At 35.3% G+C, this 17,941-nt stretch overlaps 2 protein-coding genes across 9 annotated transcripts; one reads left to right on the top strand and one right to left on the bottom strand.

The window, feature by feature from the left end:
• The first annotated feature begins 2,475 nt into the window (after positions 1-2,475).
• On the top strand, positions 2,476-4,659 carry LOC122016618 (F-box/kelch-repeat protein SKIP11-like). Of its 8 annotated transcripts, none has more exons than XM_042573985.1 (3): positions 2,476-2,609; positions 2,796-2,875; positions 3,005-4,659. In XM_042573985.1, the coding sequence occupies exon 3, from the start codon at positions 3,367-3,369 to the stop codon at positions 4,561-4,563; it is 1,197 nt and encodes a 398-aa protein (XP_042429919.1). In that variant the 5' UTR covers positions 2,476-2,609; positions 2,796-2,875; positions 3,005-3,366; the 3' UTR covers positions 4,564-4,659. The 8 variants fall into 8 exon arrangements, with proteins under 8 accessions (XP_042429919.1, XP_042429921.1, XP_042429918.1 ...); XM_042573987.1 differs by having other exon boundaries at positions 2,515-2,719; positions 2,796-2,953; positions 3,275-4,659; XM_042573984.1 differs by having other exon boundaries at positions 2,515-2,719.
• A 1,393-nt stretch (positions 4,660-6,052) lies between these two features.
• On the bottom strand, positions 6,053-9,931 carry LOC122016620 (HVA22-like protein a). Its single transcript, XM_042573991.1, has 5 exons — positions 9,626-9,931; positions 8,645-8,671; positions 8,412-8,534; positions 7,376-7,616; positions 6,053-6,577 (listed from the first exon to the last, which is right to left on the bottom strand). Exons 1-5 carry the CDS (start codon positions 9,679-9,681, stop codon positions 6,482-6,484), a joined length of 543 nt encoding a protein of 180 aa, XP_042429925.1. The 5' UTR covers positions 9,682-9,931; the 3' UTR covers positions 6,053-6,481.
• Positions 9,932-17,941: the final 8,010 nt, after the last annotated feature.

Below are 17,941 nucleotides of genomic sequence, written 5' to 3' on the forward strand. Positions count from 1 at the left end.
TGGATTCGATAGGTATCTATTGCATCAAAAGACACTTGGACCTTACAAGTCCTGTCAACGGAGTTGACCACAGTTCAAAAACTGAAGTGAACCCTATGCCCTGGATGAAACAAGAAAATTACCAGGCGTCACGAATAAGAGAGGGAGAAGAACTTGGAAGGCAACACCGACGAATCTGAGGCCCGAAGATGGCTCCGTTGCAGTGAGAGGAGGCGGAGGGAGTGGAGAGGAAGGAAGTGTAGCATTAGATCTTCATTTCCGCCTTTCGCCTTTTGACAGAGCTGCCGTCTAACTATGGATGTAAATGAATCGAATCGAACTGAATATGTAAAAAAATTTAAAGTTTAAATTCAGCTTAAAATAAATATATTAGAGTTCGAGTTTCGATTCGAAACTTGAAAATTTTAAAAAAATTTATTCGTGTTCGGTTCGAATTAAGACTCAGGTTTGAGTTCAGCTCGAAAGATTCAAACATGTTCATGGACTATTTGAATTATTACTCGAAAATAAATACTCAAAAGATTTAAAATTTATTTATTTAATATATATTTAACTTATATTAATAAAATATTAAAGTTCGTGAGCGACTCACGAAGTATCGAATAATATAATTTGAACTTAAATTAGACTTGAAAAAAGTTCGAACTTATTTGAATTCGACTTGAATTCAATAAATTTAAATATGAATCAAATATTTATTGAACCAGTTTGAAAAGCTCGCGAGCCGATTCGATTCATTTACACGTAACACTCCGAGCGATGTAGCGATTTCCCTATTTTACATAATAAAATATTCTAAAAAAAAATTTTCTCTTAATACCAACGAAATAAAAAAATAAGATTAATTAATATTTATTGTTTTAAAAAAAGTCTAAATCAAATGTAAAATTTTCCATTTGTAATTTGAAAAAAAAAACACATTTTGAAAATTTTCATACGATTATTAATAATCTAATAACCACATTATTTGGCCAATTTAATTCCCGTGGCTTTGATATCCAAATTGTCTTGTGTGAATACATAAAAGGTCTTTTTTTTTTAATCCCTAATATGTGATCTCAATATCATATCAAAAATATAAAAAATTATCATTCTTTATGCAATAAAAACATATCTATAACTTATTCTAGGCCTACATTATCAATTTTTTTTAAATATATATATATATATATTCATTAATTATGGGTCTCACTTATATTACTAATATTTTGAGATGAAAGAATATTTGAAATTTCACTACCATTGTTAAACTAAAAATCTCAAATGTAACATCCATAATTAGGGGTATTAAGTTATATGAGTCGAGTCGACTTGAAAAAAAAAAAATTATAATTTTTTTTAATTTGACTTAAATCCAAATACAATCCAAAACTCATAAATCCAAACTCAAATCGTCTCGAATAACCTGATTAAAAATATTTTTTTTACTATTTTTCTTATAATTCTTTATTCTTATTTTAATACTTCATTATTACTGTATTAAAATATTGATATACGTAAAAATATTTTAATTTTTAAAATAAAATTTAATTTAATCCTAAAAATATACTAAATCTTAAATTTAGGTCAATCACAACTCAATCCAAAAACCTCCGATCCAAATTCAATCCAAATCTAAAAAATCTCAATATGAACTCGATATTTTTTAGATCATATTGGCCAATTATATTCATTTTTGATATCCTATCCTATCCATAATGATTAAAATATTCTTTTACAAACCATTTTAAAAACCTTTCCATTGGAGATGTATAGTTATCCATCATTATCAAGTAACACATGGAAGTTACTTCAAAGCACTTTAGTCATTAGCTTTTGACTAACTACATCTTTGCACTGGATTAATTAATGCTAACCCGCGTGCTTAAAGTTAATACTATTAATTTTAATATCAACGTGAGAGAGCCGTGTAAGTAACTACACATGTAATCAATCACTGAGAAGAAAAAAGAAGCCTCAATATGATTAACTAAGAAATATCTTAGCGAGATGATTAATTTATGTAACATGTCTTACAGAAATAAAATAATAATAAATTTAATTAATCATATTGATTAATTTTGAGATGATCAATTTAATCCTATAAAAAATTTTTATCAGTCATCAGAATAAATCAAGAAATACGTATAGCGGACAGTCTAGAAATTCAGAATCCTTTTAAATCATGAATATTTAGATGTATTCTATTACAACACTCTTACGCTAAAAATCTTAAGAAAATAAAATAGACCATTATATATAACTAACAACTAACAAAGTTGATATTAATTAACTAACAATCATGAATTTTGAATCATGAATTAACTAACAAAGTTGAATATGAATGAAGTAAAAAAAAACAAGGATTAATTTATGTTAATGAAACATAGAAATAATTTTTATCAAGTTTAGAATTGAAAATATTTCAAGAAAATTGTCGTGATAAAGAATCTATTCGATTTCATTATTTTAAAGGATTTTGGATAAACATGGATTGAAGTCGTAAATAAATTAAACGCGCACTAATCCAGGGGTGAAGGTCTGAAGGACGCGTCCGTTCGATCTAGTTCTTGATCTCCTGATGATAGAAAGAGGCGACGGTGGTGGAGTGGCTGGCAATGGCGTAGGAGGTAGATTAGTTTAGTTCCAACTCGAAAAGCGACCTCCTTTCCTCTTTTACTCCCCTCTCCATCACTTCCTCTCGGAGCCGATCTCAAGCTTCCATCTTTACTGCCCGTCTGTTAGATCTTCTTCTCCCTTTCTCTTGCTGCAATTTCCCACCTTGATGCATGAATCTTAGGTTTTTCTTTGTACAGGGATGTCGAACGTGGGATTTCGTGATGTTTTTGAACTAAGGGGCTCAGTTCCGCAGCGAAGAGGCTAGTTAGCGATCAAAGTCTGTATCTTTTAGCTGGCATCTTTGTACTATGAGCTAGATTTAGGGATTGCTTCTCTTTTTGGTGGATAGATTTAGGTATTGCTTATTGGTTTTGATCGTTGTTTTTTCTTTCCTGATTTTTTATAGGGCATATGCTTGATAAGCTAGGCAGGCTGCATTTCCCGGTATCAGATTGATGATTCGGTTTTTTCTCTGGTTGTCAGATCGATTACAAACGCAAGATCTGATTTTTATTAGCTTTTCTTTGCACAAGTATCCATGTTGTTAGTGTTTAAACGTGGATTTCCGAGATCCCATTTCAGTATATAGGCATAAATACAACGCCAATTTCCAGCCTTAGTGTGGAAAATTTTCCATATCTCAGTTTTCTTGCTTATGAATTTTCTGGGTAAACAGGAATCCGAAGCTTCTCATAATTGGGAAATAGGTTTATTCTTGTTTGGGTACTCAGAGATCTGTCACAAGACCGGCCTGAATTGATCTCCAGGATGCCTGAAAGCACCTCAGAGCAAGAATTCAAGAAACGAGTAGTAGATGCGGAATTGCAGGGAGAAGAAGAGCAAGAGTGTCAAATGAAAAGGAAGAAGTTGCTTCAGCATCATGCCACCAGTAATACCAAAGAAGCAAAGCAGCATCTTGATACTGAGTACCTGGATCCGACAAACTATTTTGATCAGCTCCCCTTGGATTTAGTAATTAGTTGTTTGGTGAACCTTCCACCATCTAATTATGGCACAGTCGCACGCATCAACTGTGCTTTCCGATCAATTATTCAGAGTGGGGAGGTCTATAGGCTTCGTCCACAGCAGGGAAACAACCGGATTTTTTTCTCATGCAATGCCCTGGAATGGGAAGCATATGATCCCGATAAAGGAAATTGGTTAAGTGTGCCTAAGATGCCTTCAAGCCCTACAGACACCTTTAGATTCTCGGATAAAGAGTCGCTTGCTGTGGGCACTGAGCTACTTGTGTTTGGTAAGGAGTGGAACTCCTACACTGTGCTCAAGTATAGCATTTTGACCAACTCATGGTCTCCCGGAGTCCTAATGAATTCAGCTAGGTGTTTGTTTGGATCTGCTAGTCTTGGAGGGAAAGCTATTGTAGCCGGTGGTACCAATGGCAATTCAGTTTTGTGCTCTGCAGAGCTCTATGACTCTGAGACTCAGACATGGGAAACCTTGCCTGCAATGAATAAAGCGAGGAAGATGTGTTCAGGTGTATTCATGAATGGAAAGTTTTATGTCATTGGTGGAATAACCAACAATAACAAAGTCTTGACATGTGGAGAAGAATATGATTTGAAGCATCATTCTTGGCGCTTAATTCCTAACATGTCTGTTGGTCTTAATGGTGCAAATGGTGCGCCCCCACTCGTAGCTGTGGTGAACGATGAGCTTTATGCTGTTCATTATGCCAATAAGGAGGTAATGAAATACAACATGGAGATAGATACATGGTCAACATTGGGAAAGTTCCCGGAAAGGTTTGTTTCAATGAATGGTTGGGGCCTTGCATTCAGAGCATGTGGCGATCGTCTCATTGTTATTGTTGGGCAGCAAGGAACTCACCCAGGAGCAGTTGAGCTAAATTCTTGGATTCCAACTGGGGGTCCACCTCAATGGAACACTATTGCTACCAATCATTCAGGAAAGTTTGTTTATAACTGTGCCATCATGAACTCCTGATTGTATTATCTACAACAAGGTGATTTTACTTTCATATGAGAAAGATTTGTACCAGTACTAGCTTTTAAGAGGTGAATAGAATGCTTAATTCAACAATGGATAGATAGTACCTGTCTTCCCTTAAAATTCAAACTTCAATTGAATTGATGGTCCGACAATTATGTAAGTTTTGATCTTTGTCATTTTGCATTATTTTTCACCTCTTTCCTTTATTGTATTTAGGAGCTCTATTTAGTAGTTCTAAGACCTTCCTGGACAATGTTGGATCAATAATATGAGATGCAGTTTCCTTTTCAGATAATTTGATTTTAAGATATGGCAACTGCAGGACAACTTTAGATTAGCAAATTGAACTTGTTTTTATAAAGTGTATCTCCCGTCACTATTTTGTCCAATATCGGAACAAACATATAAAGAATTTTCTCTTCTTTGTGTTATAAAATAATTGTTGTATTCAGGCAACGATTCCCATATGCTTACTCAACTGATTGGAAGCCAGAATCTTATTCATTAATGACTAGATTTTTTTTTGGTCTAGATATAAATAGTCACTTTCAGATCTTTTTTTTCCCTTATCTCGTTAAGATATAAATCTTGTCAATATTCTTTTGTCAAATACTTTTCTGCATGGCGATTGCGATGTACTCAGGATCGTGTTGCCACTTTACTTGGACCTTTGATCGAAATGAAGATGCCTTAACGCATTGCTCTTCATCTTGTGATCTGCAATTATATAACTCTTATCTCTGTAGCATTAGCGAATTTACTTTTCTCTGATTCCTCTTCATGTATCAGATTGAGTTCATCTTGGCATTCCATATCCTTCTTTTGATAAACCTTCTGGTCTCATTTGGTGTTTTCTTGTACAACTTGTCTGCACCAAACTTTTAAACACTCTTGCCATACTGAAATATACAATTCTTTTCTTATAGGATCTTGGTTGATATTTCTGAAAAAGTTATATGTGTCATACATCGACCTTAGAAATAAAATCCTTGTACCTGTGATCTGATCGCCTACAAACATTGTTGTTTTTGAGATGAGAGGACCATCTGAACTAACAGAGTACAAAATCTGAAGTGAAAGTGCTGCAGCGCAGCAGGAACTTTCTGTAGACGAGTGCTCAAATTAGTTGCAAGGGCACAAGGACATTTGTTTTTCTTGCAACCTTGCATTCAGCAGCAGGGTGGAAGCGTACGTGGGAAAATTAAGAGATTTTAATTCCGTATTCTAAAACTAAAAGGTTTTTAAATATACTTAAATACTAATAGATTTTCTAATGTAATCTTGGAGTATTATCGCATGTACTAACTTTGCCCAGGACATCCTTCTGCTGAGCTTCATCTGATCATCTTCTCCAATGTCGTGATGCTACACTGTCATCGCAAGGGTTTCTCCATCATTTCACTTGTAGCATTCATTAGGATCTTAAGACACTTAACACATTTCATATTGGAAAAGCAGAAGAAAGGAATGAAGCAAGTAACTATATCTCTCAGATGCTATATTTGAACATTAAATATACTCAACTTTGGTTTTTCTCAAGCATTGCGTATGATCTGAATTCTGAAACACTGCACAGACTGACTACAAACTGAAGCAAACTCAAGTGTCTGACTCAAGTTAATTCTTTTCCTATGAAACATGTTGATCTCGTTCTCCCCTAGAAGAATGAAAACAAACATCTATATGACAGATGGAAAGAAAAACGAAAGTATACATCAGACTAAACTAGCTCTAGATCAACAAGGAGATGACATGAATCTGTTCAAGATTCTTCCAAATATGTATAATTGATATTTTGATTCCAATACTTAGTAGCATCATCGTCCAAAAGACAAATCTTCTATTTCTTCAGGAGCTTGCTGACATGACCACTGCACCTTCAACGCTTTGACTCCTTTCAGGATCCACCTAGTCAACTTTCCTGTAACTTCGACTCCTTTCTGGCATTCCCCTCATTGTAAAATGTTACACGTTTTTTGCTCTTCTTAGACTTTGACACACCTCCAGCCTTCCAAAACAAAAACAAAGATAAGTTGATCAACACTTGTTTGGTCACACCAACAGAAGTTATTGATGAAAGTTTAGAAGTTTAATATTGAGTCTGCCAGAGATGTAACAGCCTTAGGCTATGCTTACGGTGAAGACAGTAAAAGAATTGAACATTTCTCAATCAGCATATAATCTCTGATTTCACAGAAAAGTAGAGGAAACTCAAATTCTTTGAACTAGCAGAATTTTCAGCTAGTAATCTGCTGATGAGTTAAGAACTGCTGAAACAATTCCAATAAATTTTATGGACCAGAGAAGATTTTGATGATTGAAAGATATCTGAGAATATATATCACAATACAAAAAATTCACAAAAAAAAAAAAAATCATCAAGCAACTATAGCTGCCATCACGATTGTTGATGGAGCCCTTGCTCCTTAAGATAGATAGAGTGATATGTGTGAGGTGAGGTTGTGTTAATGATACATTCTTGGGTCCGTTGGTGTTAAGTATCGTGGTAGTGGTTGTGAGTATGGTGAATTCACTATGAAATTATGACGTCGGGAAAACCTTAGTATAACAATAGGAGCTTTTCTTATGAGCGGCTCTCCTACTAGTACTAGTGTCGTCAATTCTTACATTACACCTATCTCCCAAATAGCATTAGACTAATTGTCGAGCATACAATTGCTACCATCGCCCTAAGACATCAACACTACCGCGGAATAGAATGAAGTTCACAAATGAAGTCCACAACCAACTAAGGTCATACCTTCAACTTTTACTTTGGCTGAGAATATAGAGAACGTGTATATACCTTGCTAATAATTTCCTCGAATGTTTTTGTTCCATTTTCTTCGATAAATTTCTCTGCAGCTAATAGTAGATTATCTGGTTTACTGAAGCTGCTGCTTCCTGAAGTGGCAGACCACAATACTCCCTGTTGATTCAAGACCACTGGTCTCACATAATTGTCATAAATAAATGCAGCACCATTGAAGTATGGCAAAACCAGCCAGCAGTTGAATATCAACTTTGCATAAGACCAAAACGGGATCCTGCAATAGGGAAGGGTTCACTATTATAGTTGACATTAGTCCACAAAAGGATAACTAGGAAATCCTAGAGAGTAGAGACTAGTGTTTATTAAACATAACAAGACACAGTAATGGTTAAACTATACAAAGGGAAGATATCTATTAGCAATCAGATATCGACTGATAATAAAGGCTTTCAGTTTAAAAGCCACCATCCATAGGGGAAAAGGTTCTGTGGGTTATACATTACAAAATTGCATTCAGCATCAAACAAGACACATGGTTACTAAGTATTTGTCAATTTATGTACACATTAGTAATCCGTGAGGGTAGTTTTTGCACATCAACTCTATCATGAATCCGTCAAGGTACTTCCATTTTGGTTTAATTCTCACTTATATGGTTTTCGCTTTCTCAAATAGAGGATATCTTGGAACACCCATTCCCTACTAATGTAGGACTAAGGTCTTCATCATCAAGGAAACCTGTGGCACAGCCAATAATCAGGTAAGATCCAATAGCTGCAAAGATGTAGCATCAAGAGCAAAACATCTGGCCAGCTAAAGAATTATCCTTGTAACTTAAAGTAGCTTCTCTTGTTCAGTTTTGTTTTAATATCTAACATCATATATGTCAAAAGACATAAACATTTATCTTCACCATGTCAAATTAGCCCCCTGTGCAACATGGAGGAATTTTAAGACTCAACCGATCTCTAAACTACCCAAGCTCAAGAATATGGTTTGGAGCACTGCTTATCCTTTGTCAGCTTCTGAGTTCCAGGAACAAGAAATGAATGCATAAGAAAGTAATTACCATCCAATGACTTGTGAAAATGTCAGCTCAAACAATGTAAGTAGCGAATATAACACCCAATAAGTGAGCCACTGTTGATCGTCTACTGGAGATGCAGATTCTATTGCCCTCACAGAAGCATACCTGACAAGACCAAAAGAGGCATGCTGATTAGGAATAAATCTGTAAAATTGGTATGTTTCAATATAAGAAGTTATATCATCTTGCATTTATCAGTTCGTAATGGTACTTACAAAGGATAGACAAGAGTTACGAAAGGCCTGCATAAATATAAAATATGTGTCAGAAAGAAACTTTTCCACATGATATCCACCAAATATGTAGTTTACAAGATTAATTGTTAAGAAAAAACAGTATAAAGCTGTCGAGAATGTCTAATATTCTTACGGTTACTTGCCAAGACAAATGAAATATACAGTGGCATATCTAATTATTATCACATCACATATCAAGAACATTCTTCTTTAGATACAACAGAATCATGATGAATGTTAAGAGAATCATCTGTGGAAATTAAGAGATCAGCTATAAAAGATTGTTAGGAGATTTCTTAAATATGAAAGCTTCAAAGAGAATCATGATGTCCCATTGGTAGTTATTTTGAATATAAAAGCTAATGGAAAGAACAGGTTAAGAAAGAAAAAAAAATCATTCTTTCAAGCAATTTCAGTATGAATGTTGGTTTCATCTTGCAAGAATCCACTGACAGAAGAGATAACATTCTTAGATCTTTTATAATATGAAAAGCAAACTTAAAGAGTTTGGTCAGCATCTCGCCTGTCCTTTACAACAAAACTATTTTGTTAAACTTGAGCTCCGATAAAAAAACAAAGAAAAGATGCCTTTTAAACGAAGAAATAACCAGAACAACTCCCAAAAATCCCAGAACAGCAAATCTGCTGTAAACCATGAACACAGAGAAAAAAAGAACTCAGAAGCCAAATCCGTAGATTGACAAAGAAAGAGAACAAAATATTTGTTTTTTCTATAAATTAGAAAGGGAAAAAAAAACAATGGCTTATTGTTATCGTGTTGGATTTTCTTTGTCTCGGATCAATCCGAAGCAACTGCAAATCTTCTCCTATAATCCCTAAATGAGATAGAGGTTAAATCGAACTGATCCCACCGCAAAATCAGAACTTTCTCCAAGAAACTCATCAAATACAAGAAAATAGAATGGTTGCAGTAAGATTTTGCGAAGAGGCGATACATACGCAGCGAGAACATCAAAATTCCTGGCGACGAAACTAAGCAAGGCTCCAGAACCCATCTCTATCTCTTTCCCTGCGCCACTCAAATCTCAAGTCCCACCTATTCCTCTCTCCGTCGTCAAGGCGCCCTATTGGCAGAAACCACGCAATCGCCTTTCTCTATCTCTCTCTCGGCGACTGCGAGCAGTCCGTCGGTCCCCAACACAGAGCGAGCAGAGCAGAGCAGAGAGAGCAGAGCCGAGCCGAGAGGCCCAAGACGACGCACACTTCTACGCGCTCTCCTTTCAGTAAAGTGGGGCGTTGTGGGTCTCCTGTTTCATGGTATTTGAGTGCGCAGAGCCCAAACAATTAAAAAAATGCGTAAAAATATAAATAAGTAAATAAATAAATAATAAAATCCATAGAGAATCACCCAAAATAGGCGGCGGCGTTATCTTTGCCCGCTAACTTTTTAACTTCAGCATACCCCCTTAATATTTTAAAATTGCTATATATCCTCCAGCTATAAAATTATCATTATTTTTTTTATAATTGATAAATATTAGGAGCGATCCACTCTATAAAATTTTTTACTAGAGTAAATCTAAAGTGTTTAGAGTGAACAATCTATTGGCATCATTTTATTTATACACGCTTGAATTATTTAATAATAATAATAATAATAATAATAATTGTTATTATTATTATTAATCTTATCCGAAAGTCGATGAGAGAGATATTGAGGATGTGGTACTTTTGATGATCTCTTGTGGATTTCACTCCCACCTGCAACACAAGTAACGTCGGTGCTGAGCTAGGGAATGGGTCCCCGACGATGACCCTCTGACACTCAAATCAGTCTCCAGCGAAGTAAAGAGTGAAGCAATAAGAAAACTGTAGCACAGTAGAAATCGCATGTAACACATGCCTCCGTCAATGTTTGAACCCCTCTTTATATAGAGCTCCAGAGGTACGTGTGCACGCTTCTTAAGGTGGGCACATATCTCGAAGCTTTCTCTGAAAAGACATGTCAGTAAAGTATCCATGACACAGTACCTTAAGAGGCCGAGCATATCTCTGAAGTAATAGTGGAAGCCTTCGTCGTACGATCCTCTGTTTGATCATGCCGCCTGCTAGCGGTACAAGCTCCTAAAAAGATGTCGAAAGATATCCTGCTATGTCTGTTGCTTGACCGAGCGGAATAGCCGACTGGCTGGAACTCCATTGTCTACGTGTTGCCTGTTGTCGGGCCGAGCGAGATAGCTGCTCGGTTGGAAGTTCACTACCCGTGTACTGCATACTGTCGGGCCGAGCGGAATGCTTCGCTCGACCGACTGACGTTCTATACACGTTGATCGTCTTGACTTTAACCTCCTTTGATTTCCACTGTGATAATAGGGTGAGGCATCTCCTCATTATCGCATCAATAACAATAAATATTTAGCCGACTGGCCGGAACTCCATTGTCTACGTGTTGCCTGTTGTCGGACCGAGCGAGATAGCTGCTCGGTTGGAAGTTCACTGTCCGTGTACTGTATACTGTCGGGCCGAGCGGAATACTTCGCTTGACTGACCGATGTTCTATACACGTTGATCGTCTTGACTTTAACCTCCTTTGATTTCCATTGTGATAATAGGGTGAGGCCTCTCCTCATTATTGCATCAATAACAATAAATATTTAGCCATTCGTGTTCAAGTTGAAAATTACTTGGTGCAATAAATGAGAATAAATAGACTTTATATTATAAAAATTTAATTTTCTTCCTAATCACACATCTAATTTAGCATAACAACATTTCATGGTTAAAATCCAAAATTAATTATAAACACTATCGATCATCTCTTGGTGTGTACTCTTATGAGAAAACGCCACTTTTCACGTACCTTTAATCCCACTTTGCTCGATTTTTAAAAAGAAAACTTTCCATTGGATAAAATATTACTCATACATAAGCAAATAAACTTTAAACCCAAAAATAATAAAAAAAAGAATTTACATTATTAATTAGGACAAATGTCGCTTGTTGATTTTCTAGAATGTTTTTTTTTTTTTTTTTTGCCGACTTTGTCATGGAGTTGGTCCAATGTCATGATCAATCGAACTCAATTGGTTTTCACGTGGCACGGGCCACAATTATTAATTTGATCCGCTTCTTAATTAAGCCCTTCCTTCCTTTCAGTGTGCTGGTCTTATGTTCTACACGTAGATTCTAGGGAAAACGGTAACATTTACATTGAGCAACCACGATTCGGCACTTAGGCCATCTCCGGCGACGATTCACTCGTGGAGTCGGTCAAAGGGTGGCGCTTCACTCGTGTGATCATCCATAGGGCCTGACCCGAGCTGGCGTGTTCATTGATGTGGATCCTCTTCGGACGAAGCTTTATAACCCTCACACAGGGCATTTGCAAAGGTCACGTTTTTAGATCTTCCTTTTTCAAACTTTTTTATGCTCCTCTTTATCTCTTCACCGTCGGAGATGCAACTCTGGTAAGGTCAGTCCCCGTGATCAACAGGTCCCGTTCCCCAGAGGATCTCTCACTACTGGGTACTAAAGAGGAGGAAAGAAGGAAGAGGTTTGAACGGATGAAAAGAGATGTTAGGGTTGAATTAAAGTTTTACATTTGAAAAATTTACTAAAGATAATGAGTTTAAAAGGACGTAGGATATCTCTATTGGTAATGAGACCTTTTGGGAAGAGCCTAAAAGTAAAGTCATGAGGATCTAGGTTCAAAGTGGACAATATCATGTCATTGTAGAGATATGTAAACATCCTTCAATCCTAACAAATGATATCAGAACTATGTTCCAAACCAGATGCAATGCGGCGTGACCTTGAACGAAGTTGAGGATAGGCTTGGAGCAAGTTGGGTTGACCGGATACTCGTACGGAGGCCCAGAGTAGGTTAGGGTCACCAGATACTCACGGGGAAAGCCTGAAGCGGGTCGTGTGACCAGATACTCGCGGGAAGGCCCGAAATAGGTCAATGTGACCGAATACTTGCGGGGAGGCTCGGAACAGGTCAGGATAACAGGATGTTTGCGGGAAGGCCTGGAGCAGGTTAGGGTGACCAGATACTTACGGGGAGACGAGTAGATCAGGACGACCGGATGCTCGCAGGGAGGCCCAAAGCACGTCAAGATGACCGGATGTGGATATTTGTGGGGAGACCCAGAACAGATCAGGGTGACCAGATGCTCGTTGGGAGGCCCGAACCATAAGAATAATTATGGTCCTTCGTTTGAGGGGAGAATTGTTAGGGTTCAATCAAAATCTCACATTAGAAATATTTGATAAAAATCATGAGTTTAAAAGGATATAGAATATTTCAATTGGCATCAGATCGTTTGAAGAGAGCTCAAGAATAAAATTATAAGGGCTTAGACCTAAAATAGACAATATCATTTTTGACACTTGGGTCATCTCCAATGAGCTCTTCAACGCCGATGGCACACCGTCGGCTAAATAAGGCCGGCGACGATAAATTAAAGTATGATTTTCTACGCATAGCGGGTTCTCTCTCTCGCTACTCACCTCTTTAGTCTTTCTCGTGCATCCGCAAGCCCCATCTTCCAATAAGACACAAGAGATTAACCCTCAAAATCTGATTTATCAGTTCATATCATCTTAATACATAGAACAATTGAAAAAACAAATACACAGTTAGCTTGAAAATTGTTTCTTTTAACAAAAAAAAAAAAACAGATATCATGACTGGACGTATGGTTTTGAATAAACAAAAGAGGAATACAAACATAAAATAACAAAACTGATCAATTTAGCTTTTGTTTGGTATTATTTTGTCCTACTTTTATTCCAATTCAATTGTCCTATTTCTGTATCAAATATAAAGCATCTTGGATTGGTTATTTTGTCAACACTTTAAGGGTGCGTTTGGTTCGGGGTTATTCTTGATAATCTTGGTTATCCATCCAAGGTTATCAACAAAAACCTTGTTTGGTTTAGGTATTCGATGATTCTCAAGTAATGTCTCATGCCCGACACGTCAGCAAAAGGGTCATGCAGCCCGGAATCGGATAACCTCAGAAAACTAAGGTTTTTGTTGATTCCGGGGTTAACGATTTTTTTTTTACCAAAAATACCTTTCGATTAGAAAAAACATGAAAAAAAAAGAAAAAATGTAAAAAAAATATTAAAAAATGTAAAAAAAAAATGTTTTAAAAAATTTAAAAATTTATTTTTTTTAAAAAAAAATAATTTAAAAAATATATATATAAAAATTTTAAAAATAAAAAATAAAAAATTTAAAAATGTTAAAAAAATTTATAAAAATTTAAAAATAAAATAAATAAATAAAATTTAAAATTTAAAAAATGTAAAAAAATAAAAAAAATATAAATATAAATAATATAAAAATATAAAAACATTAAAAAATAAAAAAACACATAAAAAAAAGTAAAAAAATATACAGGAAAAAGAAAAGTAAAAAAATATTAAAAATAAATAAATAAATAATAATAATAATAAATAAATAATAAATAATAATAATAATAATAATAATAATAATAATAGTATTATGTATAGTTGGTTTTGTAACTGAGGGTAATACGGTAAAATATTAAACTAAGGTATTTATTAAAATCTTCAAACAAACAAATTTTTGTTGCATTACCTAAGTTGAACCAAACAACATTTGGTTATGTTTTATTCCCTATAACCTTGGTTATGTGATTACCTAGTAATCACATAACCAAGGTTATACATGATGACTTGAACCAAACGCACCCTAAGAGAATTCTCTCTTCTCACTCAACATATTAAAATCAATAATTTATCCCCCTCCCCAAAAAAAAAAAAAAATCATAAGAAATTAACCAAAGGTCGTATTTAAAATTATGTAATTATTAAAAGACGCACTTAATTTTTAGATTTCCCACTCTACCCTTCTTGTCAACTATTGTAGTGTTGCATTCAAACAATAATACTATTGTGATACTGTCTTTCAAAAATTAACATCACTATGATGTTAATTTTAAAAAATCAGCATTACTTAGATTTTTGTAATGCAACACCACATATAATGATGTTTGATTCTGCCTGAGATCGCCAACGAATGAACCACCAGTGAGTTGGCGTTGTGGTTGACTAAGTCGTCGATCACATGAGAACAATAAGGCCTAGCAGAGAGATAACCAAAGCTTGAATGGAAGAAAACAAGAAAGAGAAGATTAGAATAACGGGTAGGGATTTCCCAGAATGGCCACTCTGACGTTAAAATAAGTCTCTAACAAGGGAGAATGAAGAAGAAACAGTGGTTTAGGGTTTTAGGAATTTTAGATGTATGTGCGCATACCTACGCCTACAGGAGCAGACGACCTTTTATAGAGTTGTAATTGCGTCTTCACTGTTGGAGTGTATACTGAAAGCCTAAGCTTTTGTAAACATTTATGTTGAATAAAGAATCACATTTGGTCAATTTATTTGTAGTTGTTCAATTAATTTATATTGTAGATAACATAGTATGTGGTGTCACATATAGAAGATAATGTTATCAGTACCTTATAAATTATAAACAGTAGCTCACGACCAAAATGGAAAGGAACAAATCATTGGAAGGTCGTAGTGTAATTAGGAATTAGTTTATCTTGACTATATAATTACACTAGTACACTTAGAGTGTATTGAGTAGGACTATTTGAGGTTGTTTCTTTTATACTGACTTTATAAAGGAACATATATCTCAGTTATTATGGAAGTGTGTGCTCTTAATCCTAATATAATAACAAGCACATATATTTGATATTTATTTCTTTAATTTATCAATGGGTGAGATTTAGTTCGATGAATCAATAAACCCGATAAGTTGGGAAATGATATCACTTATAGTGTGTGTTGTTGATTATAGAAGGAAACTGTGTCCTAGAGATACTAGGTTGATAATGTCCCCAAGAGGAGCTCATAAGGATTGTCATGTTAAACCCTGCAGGTGGACTTAGTCCGACATGACGATAAGGTTGAGTGGTACTACTCTTGGACTAAGATATTAATTAAATGAGTTGTCAGTAACTCACTTAATTAGTGGACATTCGATATCTTAAACACAGGGAGACTAACACACTCATAATAAGAAGGAGCCCAAAAATATAATTTGGGATTGGTGCGGTAGTTCAATAATAGTTCTCTAGTGGAATGAATTATTATTGATAAAATTAAGTTGTGTGTTTGGGGCGAACACGGGATGCTTAATTTTATCGGGAGACCAAAACCAATTCCTCCTCTCGGTCCCTATCGTAGCCTCTTATTTATAGAGTACTATACCCACCTATACCCACCTAAAGGGGGCCGGCCAAGCTAGCTTGGAATCAAGCTAGGGCCGACCTAAGCATGGTTTAAGGTGGTCGACCCTAGCTTGAACCCAAGCTAGAGGGGGCCGGCCATATTAAATTTAAAAAGAATTTTAATTTTAATTTTTATTATGTGGAAGATATAATTTATTAAAGAGAATTAAAATTAAAATATCTCTCTTGTAAAGGATCTATAAAAGATTAAAGAAAGAGATTAAATCTCTTTCCTTATTTATAGATTGGTGAGATATTTTATTTTCTCTTTAAAAATTATTCACATGTTGAAAAATTAAAATTATAGAAATTTCTTTTTATCAACCATGAAGAGATTTTTGAAGAGAAATTTTATTCTTAAAATTTTCGGAAACAAATTAGGAAGTTTTAATTTGTTGATTAAAACTTGTCTAATTTATTCCTCCATGATGTGGCCGGCCATTATAGTTTAATTGGGAAATTTTATTTTATTTTTCTCAATTAAATCATGTCAAGGAAATTAAGAAAAATTTATTGTAATTAAATTTCCTAATTTACCAAGGCTAAGGAATATAAAAGAAGGGGTGGGGGTGCCTTCATTGGATACAACCTCTATTATTTCTCTCCCTCTTTTCCTTGGTGTTGTGGCCGGCCATCATCCTCTCCCTCTCTTCCTCTTGTGGTGGCCGAATCCTTCATCTCCCTTGGAGCTCTTGTGGTGGTCGGATACTACTTGGAGAAGAAGAAGAAGAAGAAGGAGAGAAAGCTTGCATCTCTTGGAGCTTGGTTGGTGTTTTGTTCTTCATCCTTGGTAAAGCTTCTTTATTGTGGACGAACCTAGCTAGGAGAAGAAGGTGGTTCGTGTTTTCTCATCTCGGAAGATCGTTGCCCACACAACGTCCGAGGTTAGAAGAGAAATACGGTAGAAGATCAAGAGGTCTTTCTAGAAGGTATAACTAGTAATTTTTCCTTTCCGCATCATACTAGTTATTTATGGAAATAATATCAAATACAAGAGGCTTACGATTCTAGTATTTCGAATATGTTTTTCGATGTTGTGTTTTTTTGTTTTATTTATCCTTGTGATTTGATTGTTCTTTTCGATTAACCTAAAGTTATTTTAGGAAATTAAATATTAGCTTTCCATAAAAGGTTTTGTCTAGTCGGTGGTGGTTGCTCCCATATCCAAGAAGGTCGTGTGCCTCGTCACGTCAGTACTGGGAACCAATTATGGAAATTAATATTTAATGGAATTAATAACTTAAGGTGATTTGGGTCGAACGTGTTAAGTTCCGCAGGAGACCCAAGTCAAAACCTAAAAGAACAAATAGATTAAGTTTTGGATCAAACGTGTTAAGTTCCGCAGACGATCCAAAATTTAATTTAAAAGAACACATGGTAGCTAGGAAAAGGTTCAGACCTTTGTACAAAATTTTTGTACAGTGGAACCTCTAGGTTTTCCGAGTAGCAACCAACAATTGGTATCAGAGCTAGGGTTTTACCTCTGTGTATTTGGTATTAGTTTAATTATGCACATGTCATACATAATTTAGGCAGGATAATAATAGGATGTGCTAACTTTGTGGATGCAGGATCCAACTATTATGGCTTATAGTTTTCTTTATGTGTGTGATTGGACCATTGGACATGTCAAGGGCAATTATATGTGTGTGCATGATTGTATTATAAAATACAGCAGGAGCTATATTTAGTTTTTAATTAGGATTTTATTTTTGATCTAGTTACATATATGTACATTCCTTTTATGGAATATAGGATTGATGGATGTAAATTTTTATTTTATGTTCGATCTAGTTTACATGTACATTCCTTCGAGGAATATAGGATCGAAAAATGTAAAATTCTATTTATGTCGCGGATCGAATCTTGCAAGGCGTGGAACCTTTTGAGGACCAGAGGCGCAGCGGAACAAGGAGCAAGATGGATGCGACAGCTAGACCCGGTGGCGGTGGCCAAATATGGCAGCAGCTTGGGATGACAACACATGGAAGACAACAATAGATAAAAGTCATAATAGTTGAAAAATAGTTTTTCATTT

The sequence above is a fragment of the Zingiber officinale genome, chromosome 8B (assembly GCF_018446385.1).
Source record: "Zingiber officinale cultivar Zhangliang chromosome 8B, Zo_v1.1, whole genome shotgun sequence".
Taxonomy (NCBI): Eukaryota; Viridiplantae; Streptophyta; class Magnoliopsida; order Zingiberales; family Zingiberaceae; genus Zingiber; species Zingiber officinale.

What these genes read in the sequence shown, in the direction of transcription:
- LOC122016620 (XM_042573991.1), bottom strand. Translation starts at nt 9,681, where the DNA reads ATGGGTTCTGGAGCCTTGCTTAGTTTCGTCGCCAGGAATTTTGATGTT. An exon ending in GTAACTCTTGTCTATCCTTT is followed by an intron (nt 8,535 to 8,644) that starts GTAAGTACCATT and finishes TGGTCTTGTCAG; the next exon opens with GTATGCTTCTGTGAGGGCAA. An exon ending in TCGAGGAAATTATTAGCAAG is followed by an intron (nt 6,578 to 7,375) that starts GTATATACACGT and finishes TTGTTTTGGAAG; the next exon opens with GCTGGAGGTGTGTCAAAGTC.
- LOC122016618 (XM_042573985.1), top strand. Translation starts at nt 3,367, where the DNA reads ATGCCTGAAAGCACCTCAGAGCAAGAATTCAAGAAACGAGTAGTAGAT.